General features: G+C 32.5%; 1 protein-coding gene and 1 long non-coding RNA gene across 2 annotated transcripts; one reads left to right on the top strand and one right to left on the bottom strand.

The window, feature by feature from the left end:
• Positions 1–15,109: 15,109 nt before the first annotated feature.
• LOC129907228 (uncharacterized) lies at positions 15,110–15,699 on the top strand. Its single transcript, XR_008770986.1, has 3 exons — positions 15,110–15,162; positions 15,225–15,494; positions 15,599–15,699. It is a non-coding gene; the product is annotated as an uncharacterized LOC129907228 (long non-coding RNA).
• Positions 15,112–15,946, bottom strand: LOC129907224 (uncharacterized). The gene is made up of 4 exons (XM_055983325.1): positions 15,838–15,946; positions 15,621–15,767; positions 15,400–15,564; positions 15,112–15,335 (listed from the first exon to the last, which is right to left on the bottom strand). The coding sequence occupies exons 1-4, from the start codon at positions 15,901–15,903 to the stop codon at positions 15,135–15,137; spliced, it is 579 nt and encodes a 192-aa protein (XP_055839300.1). The 5' UTR covers positions 15,904–15,946; the 3' UTR covers positions 15,112–15,134.
• Positions 15,947–20,163: the final 4,217 nt, after the last annotated feature.

The following is a 20,163-nucleotide window of genomic DNA, read 5'->3' as shown; positions in this document are numbered from 1 at the left end:
GCGTTGTGTCGCATTGTGTCGCTTTGTGTCGCTTTGTGTCGCGTTGTGTCGCATTGTGTCGCTTTGTGTCGCATTGTGTCGCGTTGTGTCGCGTTGTGTCGCGTTGTGTCGCGTTGTGTCGCATTGTGTCGCATTGTTTCGCATTGTGTCGCATTGTGTCGCTTTGTGTCGCGTTGTGTCGCATTGTGTCGCATTGTGTCGCGTTGTGTCGCATTGTGTCGCGTCATGTCGCGTTGTGTCGCATTGTGTGGCGTTGTGTCGCATTGTGTCGCATTGTGTCACGTTGTGTCGCGTTGTGTCGCGTTGTGTCGCATAGTGTCGCGTTGTGTCGCTTTGTGTCGCATTGTGTCGCGTTGTGTCGCGTTGTGTCGCGTTGTGTCGCATTGTGTCGCATTGTGTCGCATTGTGTCGCATTGTGTCGCTTTGTGTCGCGTTGTGTCGCGTTGCGTCACATTGTGTCGCATTGTGTCGCATTGTGTCGCATTGTGTCGCATTGTGTCGCGTTGTGTCGCGTTGTGTCGCATTGTGTCGCGTCATGTCGCGTTGTGTCGCATTATTTGGCGTTGTGTCGCATTGTGTCGCATTGTGTCACGTTGTGTCGCGTTGTGTCGCGTTGTGTCGCATAGTGTCGCGTTGTGTCGCATTGTGTCGCTTTGTGTCGCTTTGTGTCGCATTGTGTCGCATTGTGTCGCGTTTTGTCACGTTGTGTCGCGTTGTGTCATATTTTTTTATAAAACTTTATGTTGCTGCCCCGATGTTGTGTAAGCCAGGGTGGAGTTTTCTGTTTTTGTTTAAAAACAAATAAAAGTATCGAATTTTAAAAACTTAATTATTACCCACATAGTAACATAATATTTTGAAAATTATTTAAATTATATTGAAATTTTTGTTTCAAATTTTTTTTTTCAAAAACTTGATTTTGAAAATTAATTTTTCAAGGACTCTGCCATAAAATGACTTTCTTTAAAATGTTTGTTAATGACTAGGTTTTTGCCTTTTTATTTTAGATGTAACCGTTGATTTTTAATAATTTTTTTCAAATTAAGTAAATTTTGGATAAAATAACATCAAGGTCAATATGTAACCTATCAATCTCCAACTGCAATAAGGGTTATGTAGTTCTCCTCCAGAAAACCTGGTTTTAGTAAGAATCCATTTCCGTTTAATTTAATTTCAGCCATCTCCATATCATTGAAATCCAGATAAATTGCATCAATCAATTTACCTCTCAGCCTCATCATACTTAACTCACTTAAAAAAAAAAAATAAACTGCCTACTTTATGAGAATTTCATTTAATCAAAAAGAAACCACCATGAAAGAATGAAAAAAAAACCGACAAACAAAACAGAAAAAAAAATTAATAATTTTCTTCCGCAAACCAAATTTATCAATCAGACTTCATTTGTGGCTAAGCCCACCAAAAAAAAACTTAACGCTACGTCATCAAAAACACAGAGAAGCTCACAATTCCATCACCTCCAGAAATATCAATTACTTGCCACACAGCATAAATGCCACGCCTCCTTTGCAAATAAAAACCATCGCCCAAATGCGCAATGAAATAAGACTGCCAGCAACATTAACCACCTCAAAGGCAAGTGGCAAAACTCACGCCTGGACTAATGCTACCGCCTTGCTATTTATTTGAGACTCTCGGGAGCGATCTGCGACCACAATACGCGCAAGGTTCCTTTTTCAAGTTCCACATTCATACAAAGACCAAAAAATTCTCCCTAAAAATAGGTAAAATATCCCTCTGCGTCCGTCGCGTCATCGTCATTGAATCAACTGGCGGGGTCCGCAGCGGTACACGGGGGAAATGAGACACTAAGTGTTGTTTGGGTTCCCGACCCGAAAAACGAATTACCCTTTTAAAATAATAAATATCCCGTGATTATTTTCGTACACCATAATTAAAGCGGTCAAGACCAAAAACAAAACCAAATCCGAGGCACTGTCCTGTGCTTTGGTTTGTAACGCATTCGGTTTTGTTTAGCAGCGGTGCGGTCGGTGGTTCTGGTTGGACTCCATCGGTCAGTGTGTTCCTCGCGTGTATCGTTTTGTATACCAGCGATATGGATCTTGAATATTCTCTCTGTTGGTCTCCCTTTTGTTCTTGTTGTTGGCTGCTGCTTATTGAAAACGAAGTTTAAAAAGGGTAAACACAAACAACAATAAAAACCCAACAAAAGCGAAATGGAAATAATGAATTGTTCGGGACAGGACACCGCATCATAGGCGATGGATTTGTCCAATTCCAGGGCTTTTTTACCGATTCTCGATAAATTGAGGTTTTGATTGTCCAATTTTTGACGTGATAACGTCTTATAAATGGATAAACTTTTTTTGTAGGAATCGTAGAAATATGATTGAAATGTCATATAAAAGGTGAAATAATAAGCTTTCACATGATATAAAATTAACTATAGGTTGTGAAAGAAAAAAATTGATATAATAGTGTGAGAAGATAAAAATATATGATTTTGTTGCTTTTTTTGATGAAAATAGATTGAGTTCAAATAGTTCTAACTCTTTTTGTAGATTTTGTATATGTCTATATCGGTATAAATAATTTTTATATAATTTTTTTTTTAACAAAAGCAAAAAACCTGTTTTCTTATGACGTTATCACGTAAAATTCTCGTCCGTAAACCGACTTTACAGACCACCACTTTTTTCGGAAGATTTTTAGAATCATGCGAGAATCTACAGTTTGTGCATGTTCGAAATATTGAAAGAGAAGCCCGTTTTTGACGTTCGTGGGATGTTAAAAACGCTCTTTTTTATTAAAAAACTGAAATATTCTTACTTTCAGTCTTACGAAAGTGGAAGACTAAAGGCTTTGAAAAAAGTTTTGGACATTTTTGAGCATTTCCATACGACTCTGTTGTATAATTCAACTTTTTAACATATTTCGACTGGATTGGCGCATTTAAGTTCAAAACATTGAAAGAGAAGCCCGTTTTTGACGTTCGTGGGATGTTAAAAATGCCCTTTTTACTTCAAAAACTGAAATTTTCCTTCTTTTAGATTGGAGAAAGTTGAAGACCGAAGGCTTTGAAAAAAGTATTGGACATTTTTGAGCACGTCCATAAGACTCTGTTGTACCATTTTAAGCTCACTTTGAGTTGTTTGTTCTAGTCTCAGAATACTCGCACATATTTCGACTGGATTGGCGCATTTAAGTTCAAAACATTGAAAGAGAAGCCCGTTTTTGACGTTCGTGGGATGTTAAAAATGCCCTTTTTACTTCAAAAACTGAAATTTTCCTTCTTTAAGATTGAAGAAAGTTGAAGACCGAAGGCTTTGAAAAAAGTATTGGACATTTTTGAGCACATCCATACGACTCTGTTGTATCATTCAAGTTTTTAACTTTTTTTAAATTGAAGTTTTGATTGTTCAATTACTTCGGAAGAGTATTGGTATCAAGCAAGAATATACAGTTTGTGAAAGTTCAAAATATTGAGAGAGTAGCCCGTTTTTGACGTTCTTCGGATGTTAAAAATGCTCTTTTTACTTCAAAAACTGAAGCATTCCTACGTTCAGTTTCAAGGAAGTTGAAGTTCAGAGGTCTTGACAAAATTATTGGAAACTTATGAGCACATTTAAACGACTCTGTTGTATCATTCAACTTTTTAAGCTCATTTTGTAGGTATTGTTTCCTCCAGTCTCTGAATACTCGCACACATTTCGTCTGGACTGGCGCATTCAGATTTTTCAAAAAGGTGAAGGTGGAGGACAATGGTTAAATGATCCTGAGAATAATTTATTGTTATTTTATCGAATTCAATTTGCTGGTGTCGTCGTGCCTCGTCGGTCGTAGAGTTGTGTTGCTGTGGTCAGTTCCAAACAATTTTCAGTTCGAAACGATGATGGTGGTTGCAGTGTTGGCGATGACGATGACAGCCGATGGGAATGTTTGTAAAAGATTGAGATTCCGTCCAAGAAAGTGTTTTTGGGGCAGAGCGAGGAACAGTCGATGATATCTGAGAACTTTATTTGGACAAGAATAATAAAGAAAACAGAATCATTTTCGATTTCATTCGACTAAATTCAGGGTTGGGGCCACCATCGCCGCCAAGTGATCGTTCGGTTGATGATCGAGGGAGACAGAAAGAAAAGAATCAAACATAATTTACGGCATTTGACAGCGACGAAAAATTTTGAAGGTGAACGGGACTCCGACTCCGATATGAATTCCTTTAACCGAGAACAACGTAACGATGAAGAAGAGACACATGACGATGATGCGCATTCACAGACACAGAAAGGAGGGGTTGTAGAAGAAGAGGAGAGATAACATATTTAATGGTTGCAATTAATTATGAAAATGAAATCATTGTGGTTGTTCGGTTGTCGCACACACGTGCTAGCTATAGTGCGACTTGGATCCCTAAAGTTATCATATATGAAGACTGAAAGAAACAGGATTTAATTTAGATGTATTGAAGGTCGCTGTGAGATAAAATTACTGATGGTTTTTTCAATTTTTTTTTTAGAAGACCTGTGAAGTAGGTAATGCGATATGATTGTAGATCTAAGATAAATGTGTTTTTTTTTTTTCGTATTCTTCTCAAAAGGTGAAAGAGATCTTTTTGTAACAAAACAAAAAAGTTGAAAATATTTTTGAAAAGTATCAACAATTCTATTTTGTGGATTTTTGTTAAAGACGTTTGTAATCAATTTAAAGGTCAATCACCCAGAAAAAAACATTTTGAAATGTCAAATAAAGTATTAAATGGTACTGAGTTGTTCATCCGCCTTTAAAATACTTTCGGTTTTAATAACAGACGTATTTTTTAACATAACTAAAAGTTATTCATTTGACTTTTTCCAATTTAGTTCATCATTTTGAATTAGTTTCATAGGTTTTGGTTGTTTTTTTTTTTCAACAATAGCGTTCTGGAAAATATTTTTAAAAAAATTAGAGGACATGTATCGAATGAAGTTTTTTTGTAAAGAGAAAACCAGAAAAAAATGCACCTAGGAAAAGCATTTATCTTTCATAGAAACTCAAGGAAGCATTTGTTACAGTAATACCACAAAGATAGGATTGCTGATTTTAAGCTTTAGAAAGCCCTTTTTTCTATAAGAATTAACCACGTTAAAAAATGTTCAGTAGAGCAAAAAAAAAAAATCACGTTTAAAAATTTGCAGCTGATAAACGAGGTGTACTCATAGCCGTAGCTAGGATTTCATTTCGGGGGGGGGGGTTACCTCAGACCGAACAAAATTTTTTTTTTTAAGATTCACAAAACTTTTTTATCAACTATAGGCGTGTTTTTTCTATTACTCAGTTGCTACTCATTTTTGATTTTATTCACAAAACAATAATACAAATTACACAAGTAAGTATTTGTTTTTATTGTTTTTCGAATAAAATAAAAAAATGAGTAGCTACTGAGTTGTAGAAAAAACACGCCTTATATGTAACTGCAGTCGATTCTTAATTCCGCTAAAGCAAATGGTCATTAGAACTGTGTCAGAGCGAAAAACTTGTCAATATCCTTTAAGTATTTTTTAGGAGAGAATTTCATAGTTAAAAGTTTAAAATAGCTCTGCTTACCGTAGAAGAATTTAAGAATGTACCGAATATAAAATGGCCGAATATTCGGCGGCATCTCTAGTTTAAATTGGTACAAGGAGTGATAAGTTGTTTGATATAAATTGCGAGCGTTAGCGAGCAAGAAAATTGAACCATTATTAGGCTTTATACAAAAAATTATTTCGCACAATTTTATATATAAAAACATTGAAAAATGAAATTTTTCTCCCACTAAAATTTTGTAGCAAAAAATTGAAATATTCTATTATATCAATTTAGTTCTAAATTAAATCGGGAATACTTAAAATTAAAAATTTTAAATAATCCAAGTTGTTTGGCATGAGCTAATTTTCTAATTTGAAACAATTTGATAAATAGAAAGCTAAAAATATAACGAAAAATTTTCCATAGGTACTCTCTGAAATAAAAGGATAAGATGTCGGAAAGACTTAAATAGATTTAACGGTAATATTTCAAAAACGAGATGTGATCGAATATTTTTATCTTTGGATTCGAGTTCAGCAACCCTTTGAAAAAGTATAGTTTAGCCTCGACACCAAAAACCTTGTAGATAAATACTTGTGTTATTTAAAGGGTTCTTAAAAAAAAACATTTTAAGGTGTTTACATAGTGCTTTAGGAAATGATCAAAGAGGTAAAAACTAGTTTTTTCAAATCCCTTACCAAACGTTGTAATGGACCACAAAATTATATTTTTTTCTTATAAAAACTTCATCGACAGCTTCATAAACGATACGAAATTGGTAGAGACTTTTAGGGAGATTTTCGGGATCGGGTCAAAATTCTGGCTTCAAAATTTTGCTTTTCAAAAGGGATCGGGTCAAAATTCTGGCTTCAAAATTCTGCTTTTCAAAATTCTGCTTTTTTAACGAAAATTCTGTTTTTCAAAATTCTGCTTTTTTTATATTCTACTTTTCAAAATTCTGCTTTTTAAAATTCTGCTTTTCAAAATTCTGCCAGCATTATTCTTGAACAAAAAATTCTGCCAATTCTGTTATTTTTTTTATAGCATATGCGCTGACTAAAGAAAAATACACCTTATTAATGTAATTCAACATTGGTACTTTCCCAAATTTTTTTATTTGAGTGTCGCAAATATTTTTCAAATAAAATCTATAACTTATTGGAACCCATCGGTTGTTTGATACAAAATATTCCTTTTAAAAAATTTTGAATTATTTTCGGAAATGTTTAGTATTAAAAACCTGTTCCTAATTTTTTCAAATTTATTTATTTATAAAAAGAAAATTAATATACATTCAAAGAATAACAAATTATGTAGGTAAGTAATCAAATAAGCAGATAATTTTTCAAGAAGATGATTTTACAGAAGTCTGCAAAAAATTAAAGAACGGTTTGGAAAATGTTAAAAAGCGCGCGCTTTTTAACATTTTCCAAACCCTTTTTTAATTTTTTGCAGAATTTTGAAAAACAGAATTATGAAAAGCAGAATTGAAAAACAGAATTTTGAAAAACAGAATTTTGAAAAGCAGAATTTTGAAAGCAGAATTTTGTAAAGCAGAATTTTGAAAACAGAATTTTGACTCCGGCAGAATTTTGACCCCAACCCGAGATTTTCAGGTAGGTAATTAAATTACTAAAATACAAAAACAAACCATTTAGTACTGCAAATATTAGACTTATAGGTATTTTTTTATACTATATCTTTTGATTTTCTGAAAAAAAAATTTCGGGGGGGGGGTTAAACCCCCAAAACCCCCCCCCCCCCTAAATACGGCTATGGGTGTACTGTAACATCCTCAGCTTTCTTTTTGGCTGCCTTGGAACAGGTTAACTTTACCGCTGCTTGAAGTACAAGATTTTCGTTGACAAACTTAATTCGATTCTCGCTATCAAGGGAAAATGTCGATAAAAGGCATAAAGCTCATTAAAATAACAGAACTTCATAATTCAGTTTCGGAAATATTCCGGTTAATATGGAACATGTGTAATGGATTTTCGATTAACTTATTAGTTTAACAATTTTAAGAATAACATAAAAACGGCCATTCCAAAGGAACGGAGAAGACATATTGACACTGTTTCATCTCTTTTCTTGAAACTTGGTTGGTCTTAAGGGCTCATGAGTAAGTTGATGATGTTCTAGAAGTTTCACGAAAAAATTATTATTAAACGTAGCCAAATTATTCACAGATAAAGCGTTAAAATAGGAACGCGTACAAGTCTTCTCCGTTACCGTCTTTGTTTGTTAAAAGTTTAGCTATTTTGAATTACTTTTTTTTCTTGAAATTTCTACAACTTCAGCTTTATCATGAGCCCTTAAGACCCACCAAGTTTCAAGAAAAAATACTGCTTTTTCAACGAGATAAACTGGATAATAAGCGTAAAAATGTTCTTAAAATGCAAATGGAATGGCCGTAAAATACTCCATCATATCCTCCTTCCCACAGTCTGTGGGAGAGAATGAGAGAATGTGAGAGAATGTGTCAAATATGGCCTGCTGAGAAATTTCACTAACAAATACAATAGGCCATATTACACTCACTGCAGTTTTTTCACTCATTTAAAATTTCAACACATTTCATTTACATTTCATGTAATAAAATCCGATTAAATAAAACACCAAATAACTTAACCTATGAGAGCAGCACACCGAAAGATGTACAATTTTTTTTAATTCTAGATTTTGGTTGACAGCTTTGACTGGTGACTGAATGGAATGCGTTCCTAGATGTAACAGTCACTCAAATTGAGAAAATATTAAACGCTACTTAATTTTGTGACCGTATTACCCACGTGGGCCATATTTGACACACTTAATGTATTCTTCTTTTATAAACATAGTTAAAGGAACATACTAGTAAAAAAAAAAAAAAAAAAAAACATACCCTGTGAGCCTAATTCCAGTTTTATGAGCTATAGTGCAAGAACCGTGCATTGTACAAAAAAACTGTGAAGCAATAAAATTTAGATAATTTAAAGTTCTACATTTTTGCTAAAGCACTTTATTCGACTTAAATCATTAGAAAAAAGTTATGATGAATAAAAGGCTTTTTTGGTCTGAAAACCCCCATTTTGTTGAGTTAAAACTGTAATATTTTTTTATATAACTTCAACTTTGGAAACTTTTATACTTTTTTGAAAACTGAAATGCCGGGATATATTTTAAAAATAATTAAACAGAGTCACACTATACAAATACTGTTCGTCTTGTTATTTTGAAATAAAAGTAAGAAATTGAGTTTTTATGAAACTTGGAACTGTTAATTAATTTGATGAAATAAAACATATTTTTATTAATTAATTGTTTCTTATTGTTAGGCAATGTTTAAGTGAAAGAATCGTAAAAAAAAAAATCAATTATGGGCAGAGGAACCAAAATACTGTTGCAAAGTAGGGATTTTTCGAAATTTCACAAGAACTACATATTTAATCGAAAACCTCAAGGATTTGGGATGAACAAGTTACCAATTTCTGAAAGATCTAAAGTTGGCCTATCAGCACATTTCGTTTGGTCCATTACTTTTTAGACACCCTGCATATGCAACAAAATAATAAAAATACTATGCAAACAAATTAATTTAATTTTTCAATAAATAAAGAATTTCTCGAGTTTTTGCCAAAATTACGCACGACAATTTTTGTAAAAGTCTGCTGACTTCAAAAGAAAATAAAAAAAAAAAATAAAAAATGTTTTCCAGATGAGAATCAATATATCTATCATAATTTCATAGTCACAACCCAAGCACAAATTTCGTGTTGACCTGTGTTATCTTTTAAAAGGTTAAAGCAATCATGATCATTGATCATGTTGACCAAAGAATCCTTAGTCTAAATTACAATTCGCATATTTTTCTAAATATAATCATACAAGCGAGACCTAATGAACATAAAATTTGAATCGCATACAAAAAGCCTTAGTCATCATTTCACCTTAGACATTAAAAAATGTCAAACACATTAATTAACTGAATTTGATGGCAAAATCTTTGGGAATATCCTGTGTTCACATAAAAATATCTAACTGAGTTGCCCATTTATCGAAAAGACAAAAAACATTTTATTGCTAATCCCCAAAAAAAAAACAGTCTGTTAGTAATTAATCATTGGTTTTGGTCCAATCAATATAATATAAATTTAATTTTTTTCAAAACAAAATAAAAAAAAGCCATTTAAACGAAAAAGATTATAAAATTGCATCATCATTGGATCTCTCACACATCCACCACGCCCAGAGAGAAACTCCCTATATCCCCTAAGCTAAGCTGGTGTCTCAGACCTCTCAAACATGATACAACCAACATTCATCCCAAAAGCAAAGCTATTATTATTATTATTGGAGCCTTGACATTCAGATGACACAAAAACAGTCACATTAGCCGATTAAATCCTCAAAAATTGCAACCAAAACAACTCAACGACAATAAAAGTGACTTCAGGCACGAAAACGAACACTAAAATCCCATCATATATCCACAACAAATATACACAAACAATATACAGATATTAGTGTATAGCAAAAAAAAAAAAATATGCTAAAGCTATATAAGATGCTGCTATACAAAAGCGCATAACTCGATCAGCTTGACATTGAGAACCAGAATCACTGGCTCATTAATCAACGAATTACCCGTCGCGAGCGCGATTGTGACTAAGGATTCCGAGAACCAGATCCGATTTGTTTGTCGTTTCCATTTGGTTTCGTTTCCTTTGCGTGTGTGTTTTGGTTTGTTTTGTTTTTTTTTTTTTTTGTTTGCTTATTTTTTATTTAATTTATTATTTCGTTTATTATTATTGCACACACTCCTACGAATAGTGGAGCGCTCACCGAAATGGATTCCAATTCATAATCCAAAAGAACCTTCTTTTTCTTTATACCTGACATTTAGTGTTGCCAACTTAAGATGTTATTATTATTCACAGAAAACTTAATTGATGAGTTACCCAAAGCCTTCATTTCGAATTTAAAATACATACAATTACGGGGTTGTTAAATTTTTAGACTTACGTTCCACAGCCTCCAAATTATCCATTTATTTCTTTTAGTTTTTCGTTTCGGTTCACAGCATCGGAAACAGGTCTGTGGGTCGTGAGTAAAAACTTTAAAAAACGTTTTTTTTAGTAAACATTTTAACTGACTTTGCATTAAGTTATAATATCCATCTCTCATGAAATGAAATAAAATGAATACGTTCCACATTAAATTTGAAGTTTTTGTATTATGTTTCAATTGAATTTCCTTAAAATGGATAATAAAAGCTGAGTGAAATTATTATTACGTTGGTAGAATAAGAACTTAATACGTTCCACAAAGCTTTAAAAATTATATAATCAAAAGGAATAGGTATGTTGATGGAATATCTATTTTTCTTTGAGTTTTGAAGAAGTTCCACATAAATACGTTCCACAACTGTTTGTGTTCTTCTGTTATCGAGAGTAGTGCAAATGAACATTGAATTTACAAAATAAAACTTTCAAGAAATACAAAACCAAATTCATTCCACAAAATTAAGACAGTTGATTTGTTTCTCTTCATGTGGAATGTATAGGAAATTCCACTCCATTTAAAAAAAAAACCTGAAATATGTTTTCACACGTTTTATAAAAAAACGAACTGAGCTAGCATTACTTTAAGCCTAGTATCCACATCTTGAGAAATGACAGAAAAAACTAATACGGTCCACAACATTTTGTTGCCATAAAGACAGCTTTTTGACCATGCAAACTGGAAGGAAATAGAAGAGCGCAGTAATGAAAAACTTAGCAATTACCAATCGAACAAATTTAATTCATTAAATTAAAAATGGCGGCTGTGGATTGTAAATTCGATAGTTTCAAGTTCAGTATTTATTATTTTCTTCTCACTTTCACTTGAACTTTTAGCAAAACTTATTCTGAAAGTCTATACTTTAAGCCTAGTATCCACATCTTCAGAAATGACAGAAAAAAACTAATACGTTCCACAACATTTTGTTGCCAAAAAGACAGCTTTCTGACCATGCAAACTGGAAGGAAATAGAAGAGGGCAGTAAAGAAAAACTTAGCAATTGCCAATCGAACAAATTAAATTCATTAAATTCAAAATGGAGACTGTGGATAGTAAATTCTATTCAAGTTCAGTATTTTTCATTTTCTTCTCACTTTCACTTGAACTTTGAGCAAAACTTTTTTTTTTTATAATTAACGCGCACTAAAATTCTGAAAGTCTATACTTTAAGCCTAGTATCCACATCTCGAGAAATGACAAAAAAAATTAATACGTTCCACAACAATTTGTTGCTCTTAAGACATCTTTCTGACCATGCAAACTGGAAGGAAGTAGAAGAGGGCAATACTGAAAAACTTATCAATTGCCAATCGAACAAATTAAATTCATTAAATTCAAAATGGAGGCTGTGGATTGTAAATTCGATAGTTTCAAGTTCATGATTTTTCATTACTTCCACTTTAACTGTGAGCAAAACTTATTCTGAAAGTCACATGTTTTTTAAATAAAAGTAAATCATGTCTGTTGGCAACCCTAATCTTATTGCTCTTTCAAGAATTCAAGCTTATAAAACTAATGGATTACGGATTGAGCGAACGAGATTCGCGCAAAAAGCAACAAACCAGTGTCCGGTATCTAATAATATTCAGTTTCCTCCACAGAGCTCCCAACCTTTGACTTTTATCCGCGTTCCTAATGGATTTCGACGATATTGTCCCACAGAGCCTTTATACCGCCACCAGATGAGACTATGACTCAATTAAGTTGGTATTTTTTGGTGTGGCGCATTGTGGATCCTGTTTTTTTCCTCACTTCTATTCCCTCTTAAAACTTATAGATACGAATCATGAATAAACTTGCTTTAATGCTGATCCCATCCTCCAACTATTTATTGATCACATTCAAAAAAAAAGTATGAAGATATGGAGAAGGAGCAGTCACAAGGGTGTAAAGTATGTCACGCCATATTGACGTGAAATATCACATTATGCCTGGTTAAGAGATTCCTAAATCAAAGGCGCGCCGCGGAAATTGCTCATAAACTATCACACAGAGTAAAAACAAAGAGATCACACTTTTGTTTACCGGAGGTAAACTTGTCTTCCTAGGAAACAGATTTGACGACACGTTAGGAGACGGCCATTATGATGCACGTGGCAATATGGACATGGACAGACGTCTTGTGAGTGCGCCTTATCAGCACCTCCCAGAGTTGAGTGTCCTTATCTGGGGCAATACTCATTTCTGATGAACCTTTTTTTTCGGCTCTTTCTTTGGGTAAACAATAATTTTGTTGTTGACTAAGGTTGGTTTGGTGCGATGATGATGGTGTTTATGGTCCATCTAAAGACGTACGACATATCTTTTCATTTTGTGTGCGTTTTGTGTGTGATATTTAGAAAGACAACAATGGTCGGGGTTATATTTGCTAAAGATTCTCTTTCTTTTCAAAAAAGGATCATTTTTATCTGTCGCACACGCACCGAGGAGGCTTCTTTCATGTTTCGTGCTCTGTTTTTGTTTGAATAACAATATAATGGAATTGGATTATTTATTTGAGTTTTGCGATGTTGTCATTTAGAAAAAAAAGGTAAGATTTTTGTGGAATTTCTTCAAATGAAGTGCAGGTACCTACATGAATAAAAATTTGTATTTATAATGAAATTGCTCTCTCTGTGATTTTTCCGATCGGTGATATTTCAAAAGATCTTCCTGTTAATTGTTGTTAGGAATTCTTTTGAGGATAGTTATTGGAATGTCCTTATTAATTTTTTTAAATTAATTTGTGAGTTCCTGTAATGACATCAGCGCGATTCTGTAAAAAATTGTGAATGAAGTTAGTTAGAAAGAAGAAGTGGTTACGTGATAACGTCATAAAAAAACAGGTTGTGTGATTTTGAAGAAAATGATCTACAAATTGTAAAAAATTTATATCCTTATAGTAAAGTACTTAAGCTAAAGCTTAAGACCTTACATATTTATATTATATCTATATGTTTTGTAGAAAAACGGAATACATTTTTGAATCCTAATATACAAGAAAAGGCTAAAAAACCTTTTTTTCATTTCTCATTATATCAATTTTTTTATATAAAAAGCTTCCAGAAAAATTACACCATTAAAAAGTTCACTATTTTTTCTAAAGAATGAAGTAAAAGGTATAAAAATAATTTATCGAAAACAATCATTTTTCACGAAAAAAGTGAAAAAAATCAAACTTTTTTTTCTTCTAACACCATTAAATCAAATTTTTATATCACAATTTTATACCATCTGAAAGCCTATTGTTTCATCTAAACATATTCGCATCAACCATGCCTGTATCTACATCTACAAAAATAACCCAATTTTTATAAAAAAGCAAAAAAAAATCAATCATTTTTATCTTCTAACACCATTTAATCCATTTTTTTATATGACAATCTATAATAAATTTTAAATCATCTGAAAGTTTATTATTTCACTTTTAATATGAAGCTTCAATCAAGTTTCTACGATGCATACAAAAAAATTTTCAATTTTTTTTAAAGCCAATCATTTCGAAATTTCAAACTGAGATTACGGTAGGTACTTCCCAGACTGGTCTTTTGGCAACAGATCTCCACAGGTGTTTTGAAGTACTTCTGAAGTTTTTTAATTTAGAATTGTGTAGCTTGTAGTAAATGTACCTTTATGCACTCATACCTTTCAAATGAAGGGTAATATTATCAGCATGCTTAAAAAATGTGTAACTTATATATCTACAATATAAATTTTATTAATTTATCTGATAAAGAAAAAAAAAAATAAAAAACGGTTAAAAACGGTCAAAAAACTTGGAACAAAAAAACTTGTTTTTCCCGTTATTCGGTCAAAAATCATTTTAGAATACCAATTTTGTTTGCACATGCTTCGCATGAGGATACGTCCAATAAGTTTGAGGTTTTTTTGAAAGCTCCAAAAAAATTGCTAAAAATAAAAAAACACCCCAAAAGAGAAGGTGTTTTTCAAAAATGTATATTTCGAAACGCAAAGACTTAAAAAGAATACGTATTAGGCCCCTAATGTTATTTTGTTATCTTTAGAATGGCATTTTTCAAAGTGTCAAAAAAAAAATCTCCTACCTATATTTAGGTACTACTTTGTCAAAGGTCTACACATGTTTTATATTAAAAAAAAAAAAAACATTTATAGCTTGATTTTAAAAATCTTTGTTAGCCAAAAAATAAATGCATCTATCGATTACAAAAAAATCAACTTTCTACAACGTCGAGTTTAGAAAATAGCCACTTTTTTGCAATTTCGTTTTACCCCTATTTAGCTTATTTAATGAATGAATTTTTCAAAAATCCTTCATTAGTCTTCACCTTTAGGTTATTATCTTTCAAATAGAAGATTTTTGTAAAAATTTAGTTTATTTTAAACTTTTGATTGAAATTTATGCAGCACTGCTAAAAACTACATGTGGAACGCGAGAAAATGCCCTCACTTTTTCGTGAGTGCTGCCATGGTTCATTGATTTAGGTATATGACATTATTACGTGAAAAAAAAATTTTGTTGATATCGATTGATATCGTTTCAAGCTTTTCAAAATTATTTATTATTTAAATCGGACTTGAATTAAATAAAAGTACAAAATTTACTGTTTATTAGGAGTTTTTGGTGTGGTATTTTTCTTTTTGTTTTTATTTTTACTATTTCCAATAATAAAATCCAATTCCGTTCGAAGGATAAGCTCTTGCTTGCTGGAAAAATCCATTTTCAAACGATATGCTGAAGATTGCATAAATACAGATGCGTAATTCAGCAAAACTGGCATTTTTCTTACACTCATATTGCCCTGTAAGAAGTAAATTATAATTTATTTTATACAAATTTACAAAAATGGCTAAAAACGTATTTACCTGAAAAGGATATTCAAATCCAGTTAAGAATCTTTTGCTTGCCGAAAATAAATTTGACATTGCTGGTGAGCCAACTGTTTGCTTGACAATTTGACGTAAGTCTTCCTTCATATTGATTACTGTCACATATTTTTTTCCTCGCTTTCTTTCCAACCACACTTCCAACTAGATCAAATAAAAATCTCATTTTTTTGTATAGATAATAAAAATAAGTAAATTACTGTTGCTTGATAAACAGGACGTGGTAAAAAACAACCACAATTTAATTGATGGTTATTATCCCCGGTAACTGTGGTATTGCAAAAAATATCCTTACAAAGCTCTGGACCTGCGGTACAAGTAAATGATATTATTTCAGCACTTCCATCCTACAATCAAAAAAAAGAAAACTTATTTAATGAATTGGATTTTGTTGAATAAAAAAAAAAAAAAACTTACAGATAGATGAATTACAACGAAAAGAATAAAACAACTACAAATGACAATCAAAATTTCAACATCCATGTCATTATGGTGTTTTAATGTCTAACTGAGCTCTAGACCAAGTAAGAAGGTAAATATATTTAAAAACATTGATTGTTTTGTTTTTCTAAAAATTTTGATAAGGTCAATTGAAAAACGCATTAAATATACATTAACAAGGTGCGATACAATCCACTCGTGGGTACTTCACTTTTGTTTGATATTGTTATTGTTTAATGTTAAGTGACATTCAAATGTTTAATCTTAACATGTGTGGACATAAAAACAATAATTAATTACTATATTTAGTCCTCTAATTTTAAAGTTCAAGGTTTTGTATTAGAAGCTTTTTGCTGAAGCATTAGGTTCAATATTAGAGTTGAAATAGGTAGTTTATGGTCAAATAACCCAAATTGTAAGAAATTCAACGAATATTAAAAAAAATTGAATACACACAATTTGCATTGATTTTTATTTTCAATGCCGAAAATTTGTATTTGCATTAATTTTTTTTTTTTTTGATTTCAAATGCATTTTTTTTACTTGATATTTTAAAACAATGAGCTGAATAGGTCTTTCAACTTAATAAAAAAAACGTGTGTGTACACATGTACACGCGACTGAAGTTTTACTTCTCACTTTTTTTTTTGCAAAACTACAAATTTTATTTCTAATAACATTCATTAATTTCTAATAACATAGGGTAGAGTTGCCTATTTTCTGCCGTCTCCAGTTTCCGGCCACCTTTCGAAAAATCGTTATAACTAGTGATTTCGAAGGCGTTTATTCCAAATTTTCCCTCGTATGCTGTTCTAACAAATAAGAAAACAGCATAAGAACAAAATTTTGGAATAAACCCTATGAAATCCCTAGCTATAACGATTTTCCAAAAGGTGGCCGGAAACTGGAGACGGCCGAAAATAGGCAACTCTACCCTACCTAATAAGTTCAGGACTAATGATATTGCAATAGAAAACAATACCATTCTGATTAAAGAAAGCCGACTAGGCTCTTCAAAAATTTCACATCTTATTTCACATAATTATGTAGATTAAAAAAGAATCGATTTTTTGTTCAGTACAACAGACTTCGCGAATTATTTACGACAAGTAAAACGCAATGAGATCGATTTTAATTCGATTTTAGAAGAAGTTTGTGTATGGGCAATTCCATGGTAACTCACGTTACATTCACAAAAATTTCCAACACATAAATAATTTTTTTTTCAATTTTAATGTAAATTGATACGAAATTACTATCCATGAATGGAGCATAACTATTACTTTCATAATTCACTAAAAAAATTGTCTTTATTTTTAACATTTACTTGGGAAAAATAAAAGTTTGATGGTAACTCACGTTACAAAAATCGGACACGAATTTTAAGGGTCCGACAGTATGAAGTTTTTATGTGAAATTAAGTATCTTAATTTGTTTTCAATGAAGATTCCATACATACAAAATTACAAGCTTTTAATATGAGTGACAAAACCAAACATTTTTTCAATATTTCAAGGAAAAATTTTTAAATATTTAGGTAACTCACGTTACATTATTTTGGTAACTCATGTTACCTGCGATTTGTGGTTCCAAAATTAAAAAAAGATGCATTTTCACTCAAGTTTTGTTTTAATCGAATAGTGTGTAACGAAGCTTGCTTAAATGTTAACTTATTTTAGCACTCACCAGGGGATATTGTCATCGTCACTATTAGACTCATCATATTTTCAGTTTGCTTGTTTTTCCGTCATTTTCATGTGAAATTCTTCTGTTGCTGGCAAGCTTATGCTATAAAAATGCTTTACTGGTTGAACAGAATGAAAATTCGCTTGTAGCAAAGAAGCTGCCTATGTAATCAATTTATATTGAAGGTTTTGAGTGAACAACAACAACTTGTGTGTACTTTCAAATAAACTACAAGAAACAAGAATCTTATGTCAAAATTCAAATAAAAAAAAACACTACTGGAAAAGTCAAAATGACATTTTCCTATAGCGTAGATAACTCAGCAGCTACATGTGCATTATTTTTGTGTGCATTATTGTGCCTGTTCACACGTGAAGAACGTCTAGGGTTATCATACGTGAAGAATTACTTCTGCGTATTTTGTTTTTCATTTTATGTTTAAAGAAAAATATAAAAATGGTTTTGAAACCAAATTTATGTTTTTTGCATCTTTGTTTAAAATTTTGTCACAAAATGACTTTGTAAATTTGCACTTTTCTCTTTTGGCAAATAGTAGTAATGGAATGACGACACCAGAAAGAGATGCGTACCTACGGGAACGGGTAGTTGTATGAAAAAATTCCAAACCAGAAAGTCAAAGTTCACGTGTGGAAAAGTTTCTCATGTAAACGTCGGTCGTCGCCGTTCCAGCTTGGAATTTTTCCACACGTGAACGTTGACGTAAATCACCGGTTTGGAATTTTTTTTCATACAATTTCCCGTGTGGAACTGTTCCGGCTTGGAATTTTTCCCTACCGTAGTGCCACCGTATTCACTTTTTCGATTTTGGTTAACAGCTGTGGTGAGTTAAAAAATTTATTTTTCCGAAAAAATCTTAAAAAATTGGGTGATTTGCCTACGGCCTCTAATGGCCCTATTCTGGCAAACCTCACAAGTTATGAGGACCTCACAAGGTGAGCTGATTTTGATTTTGTGAGGTTTTCGCGTCACAAAAACTTTCGAATTTGTGATCTGCTCTGAAGGAGGTCACAACTCACAAGTTGGATTTTTGCTAGTAAGAAGTTTGTGAGAAATAAATTCTTACAAAATCGAGTTATGATCACCTTGTGAGGTTTTTGTGACTTGTGAGGTTTGCCAGAATAGGGGGGTAAATCACTTGATTTGATACAAATATAAAGGCTTGGGCACACCGGAGGGTACATGCGGTAGCGGTACGGGTATTTGTATGAACAAAATTCCAAACTGACACATCAACGTTCAGATGTGGAATTTCTTTCATACAAATACCCGTACCGCTACCGCATGTACCCTTCGGTGTGGCCAAGCCTTAAAGGCTTGGCCACACTGGAGGGTATGCGGTAGCGGTACGGGTAGCGGTGAGGGTACTTGTATGAAAAAATTTCCAAACTGACACATCAACGTTCAGGTGTGGAATTTTTTTAGTACAAATATCGTTACTGCTATACCGCATACCCTCCGGTGTGGCCAAGCCTTTAAATCTCCCCAAAACAAGATTTAGGCCGTTTTTGAATTGGGTTAAATACTTAACCTCTGTTAAATTTTTGACACTATTGTGGTGAATAAAAATGTTAAGTTGTTAAAAATTTAATGGGCTCTGGGACCAGGTTAAATTTTGTTGGCAGATGTTTTTTTTTTTATTGAAAAGGAGTAGTATCATGGTAGAAAGAGGCAGAGAAAAATATTAAACAATAAGCTATACAACTGAAAATTTTTTTATTCACCTCAATAGTGTCAAAAATTTAACAGAGGTTAAATATTTAACCCAATTCACACACGGCCTTATAATCGAAATCGAAAATGAGGAAATCAAACATACCCAAACACACAGATTTTGATGTGCTGAACGCACTCATTTTCTTTTTTGACAACTTATGAAAAAAATGTCATAATAGGGGGGTTCACATTGACCAACTTACCGGACAGACTAGCTGCCATTTGGTCTGATCGGATAGTATTTTGATAATGGGAACACACATCCGACGGCCACCCAACTAACTATTTCGATGTTATAACGATGGTGAGAAGCTTCTCGTCATGACTAATTTCACACCTAAAAGACTCATATAACCCTGTTTATCATCAAAAAGGCCCACTTTTTTACTCCTATTAAACTTATGAGAAGTGCAATGAAATACTCCTGTAAAGTTTCTCATCAGTAGCCGAAAGTGGTATTCGATCCTATAAGTGTGGGAAGAAGTACACTGTAAGACTACTGTAAAGTTTGTCATCAACAAACGCAAGTGAAGGAGAAATAAAAGGTGAGTGAGGATATAAAAGGAGTGGAAATAAAACGAGGAGAAATAAAAAGAAATTAAATTGTGTTGCATTTATGTTGATTTTTATTTAAGTATTAATTTATTTTTATAAAGTTTATCTGAGGAGCTAGGCCCAACTAGCACAACAGCTTCTATAAATTGAGATCTCTACTACTAATACTACTTTTTATACAGCTTGTATTGAGCTTGCTTCAGAATTTAATTTCTTATAGAAGTTCGAACTTGTTTAACAACTTCTAATAAGTTGTTTAAATACTGTTAAAGAAACTTAAACGAAAAAAAATTGTTGTCGGAAAAGCCTGCTTAATGAATTTATACA

Source organism: Episyrphus balteatus, chromosome 1, assembly GCF_945859705.1.
Source record: "Episyrphus balteatus chromosome 1, idEpiBalt1.1, whole genome shotgun sequence".
NCBI lineage: Eukaryota > Metazoa > Arthropoda > Insecta > Diptera > Syrphidae > Episyrphus > Episyrphus balteatus.
The sequence above is the reverse complement of the archived record's forward strand: the minus strand, read 5'-3'. Positions and strand labels throughout refer to the sequence as shown.

Coding starts and splice junctions, on each gene's coding strand:
- LOC129907224 (XM_055983325.1), bottom strand. CDS start 15,903: ATGGATGTTGAAATTTTGATTGTCATTTGTAGTTGTTTTATTCTTTTC. Junction 15,768..15,837: donor TCGTTGTAATTCATCTATCT/GTAAGTTTTTTT, acceptor TTTTGATTGTAG/GATGGAAGTGCTGAAATAAT. Junction 15,565..15,620: donor GTCCTGTTTATCAAGCAACA/GTAATTTACTTA, acceptor TATTTGATCTAG/TTGGAAGTGTGGTTGGAAAG.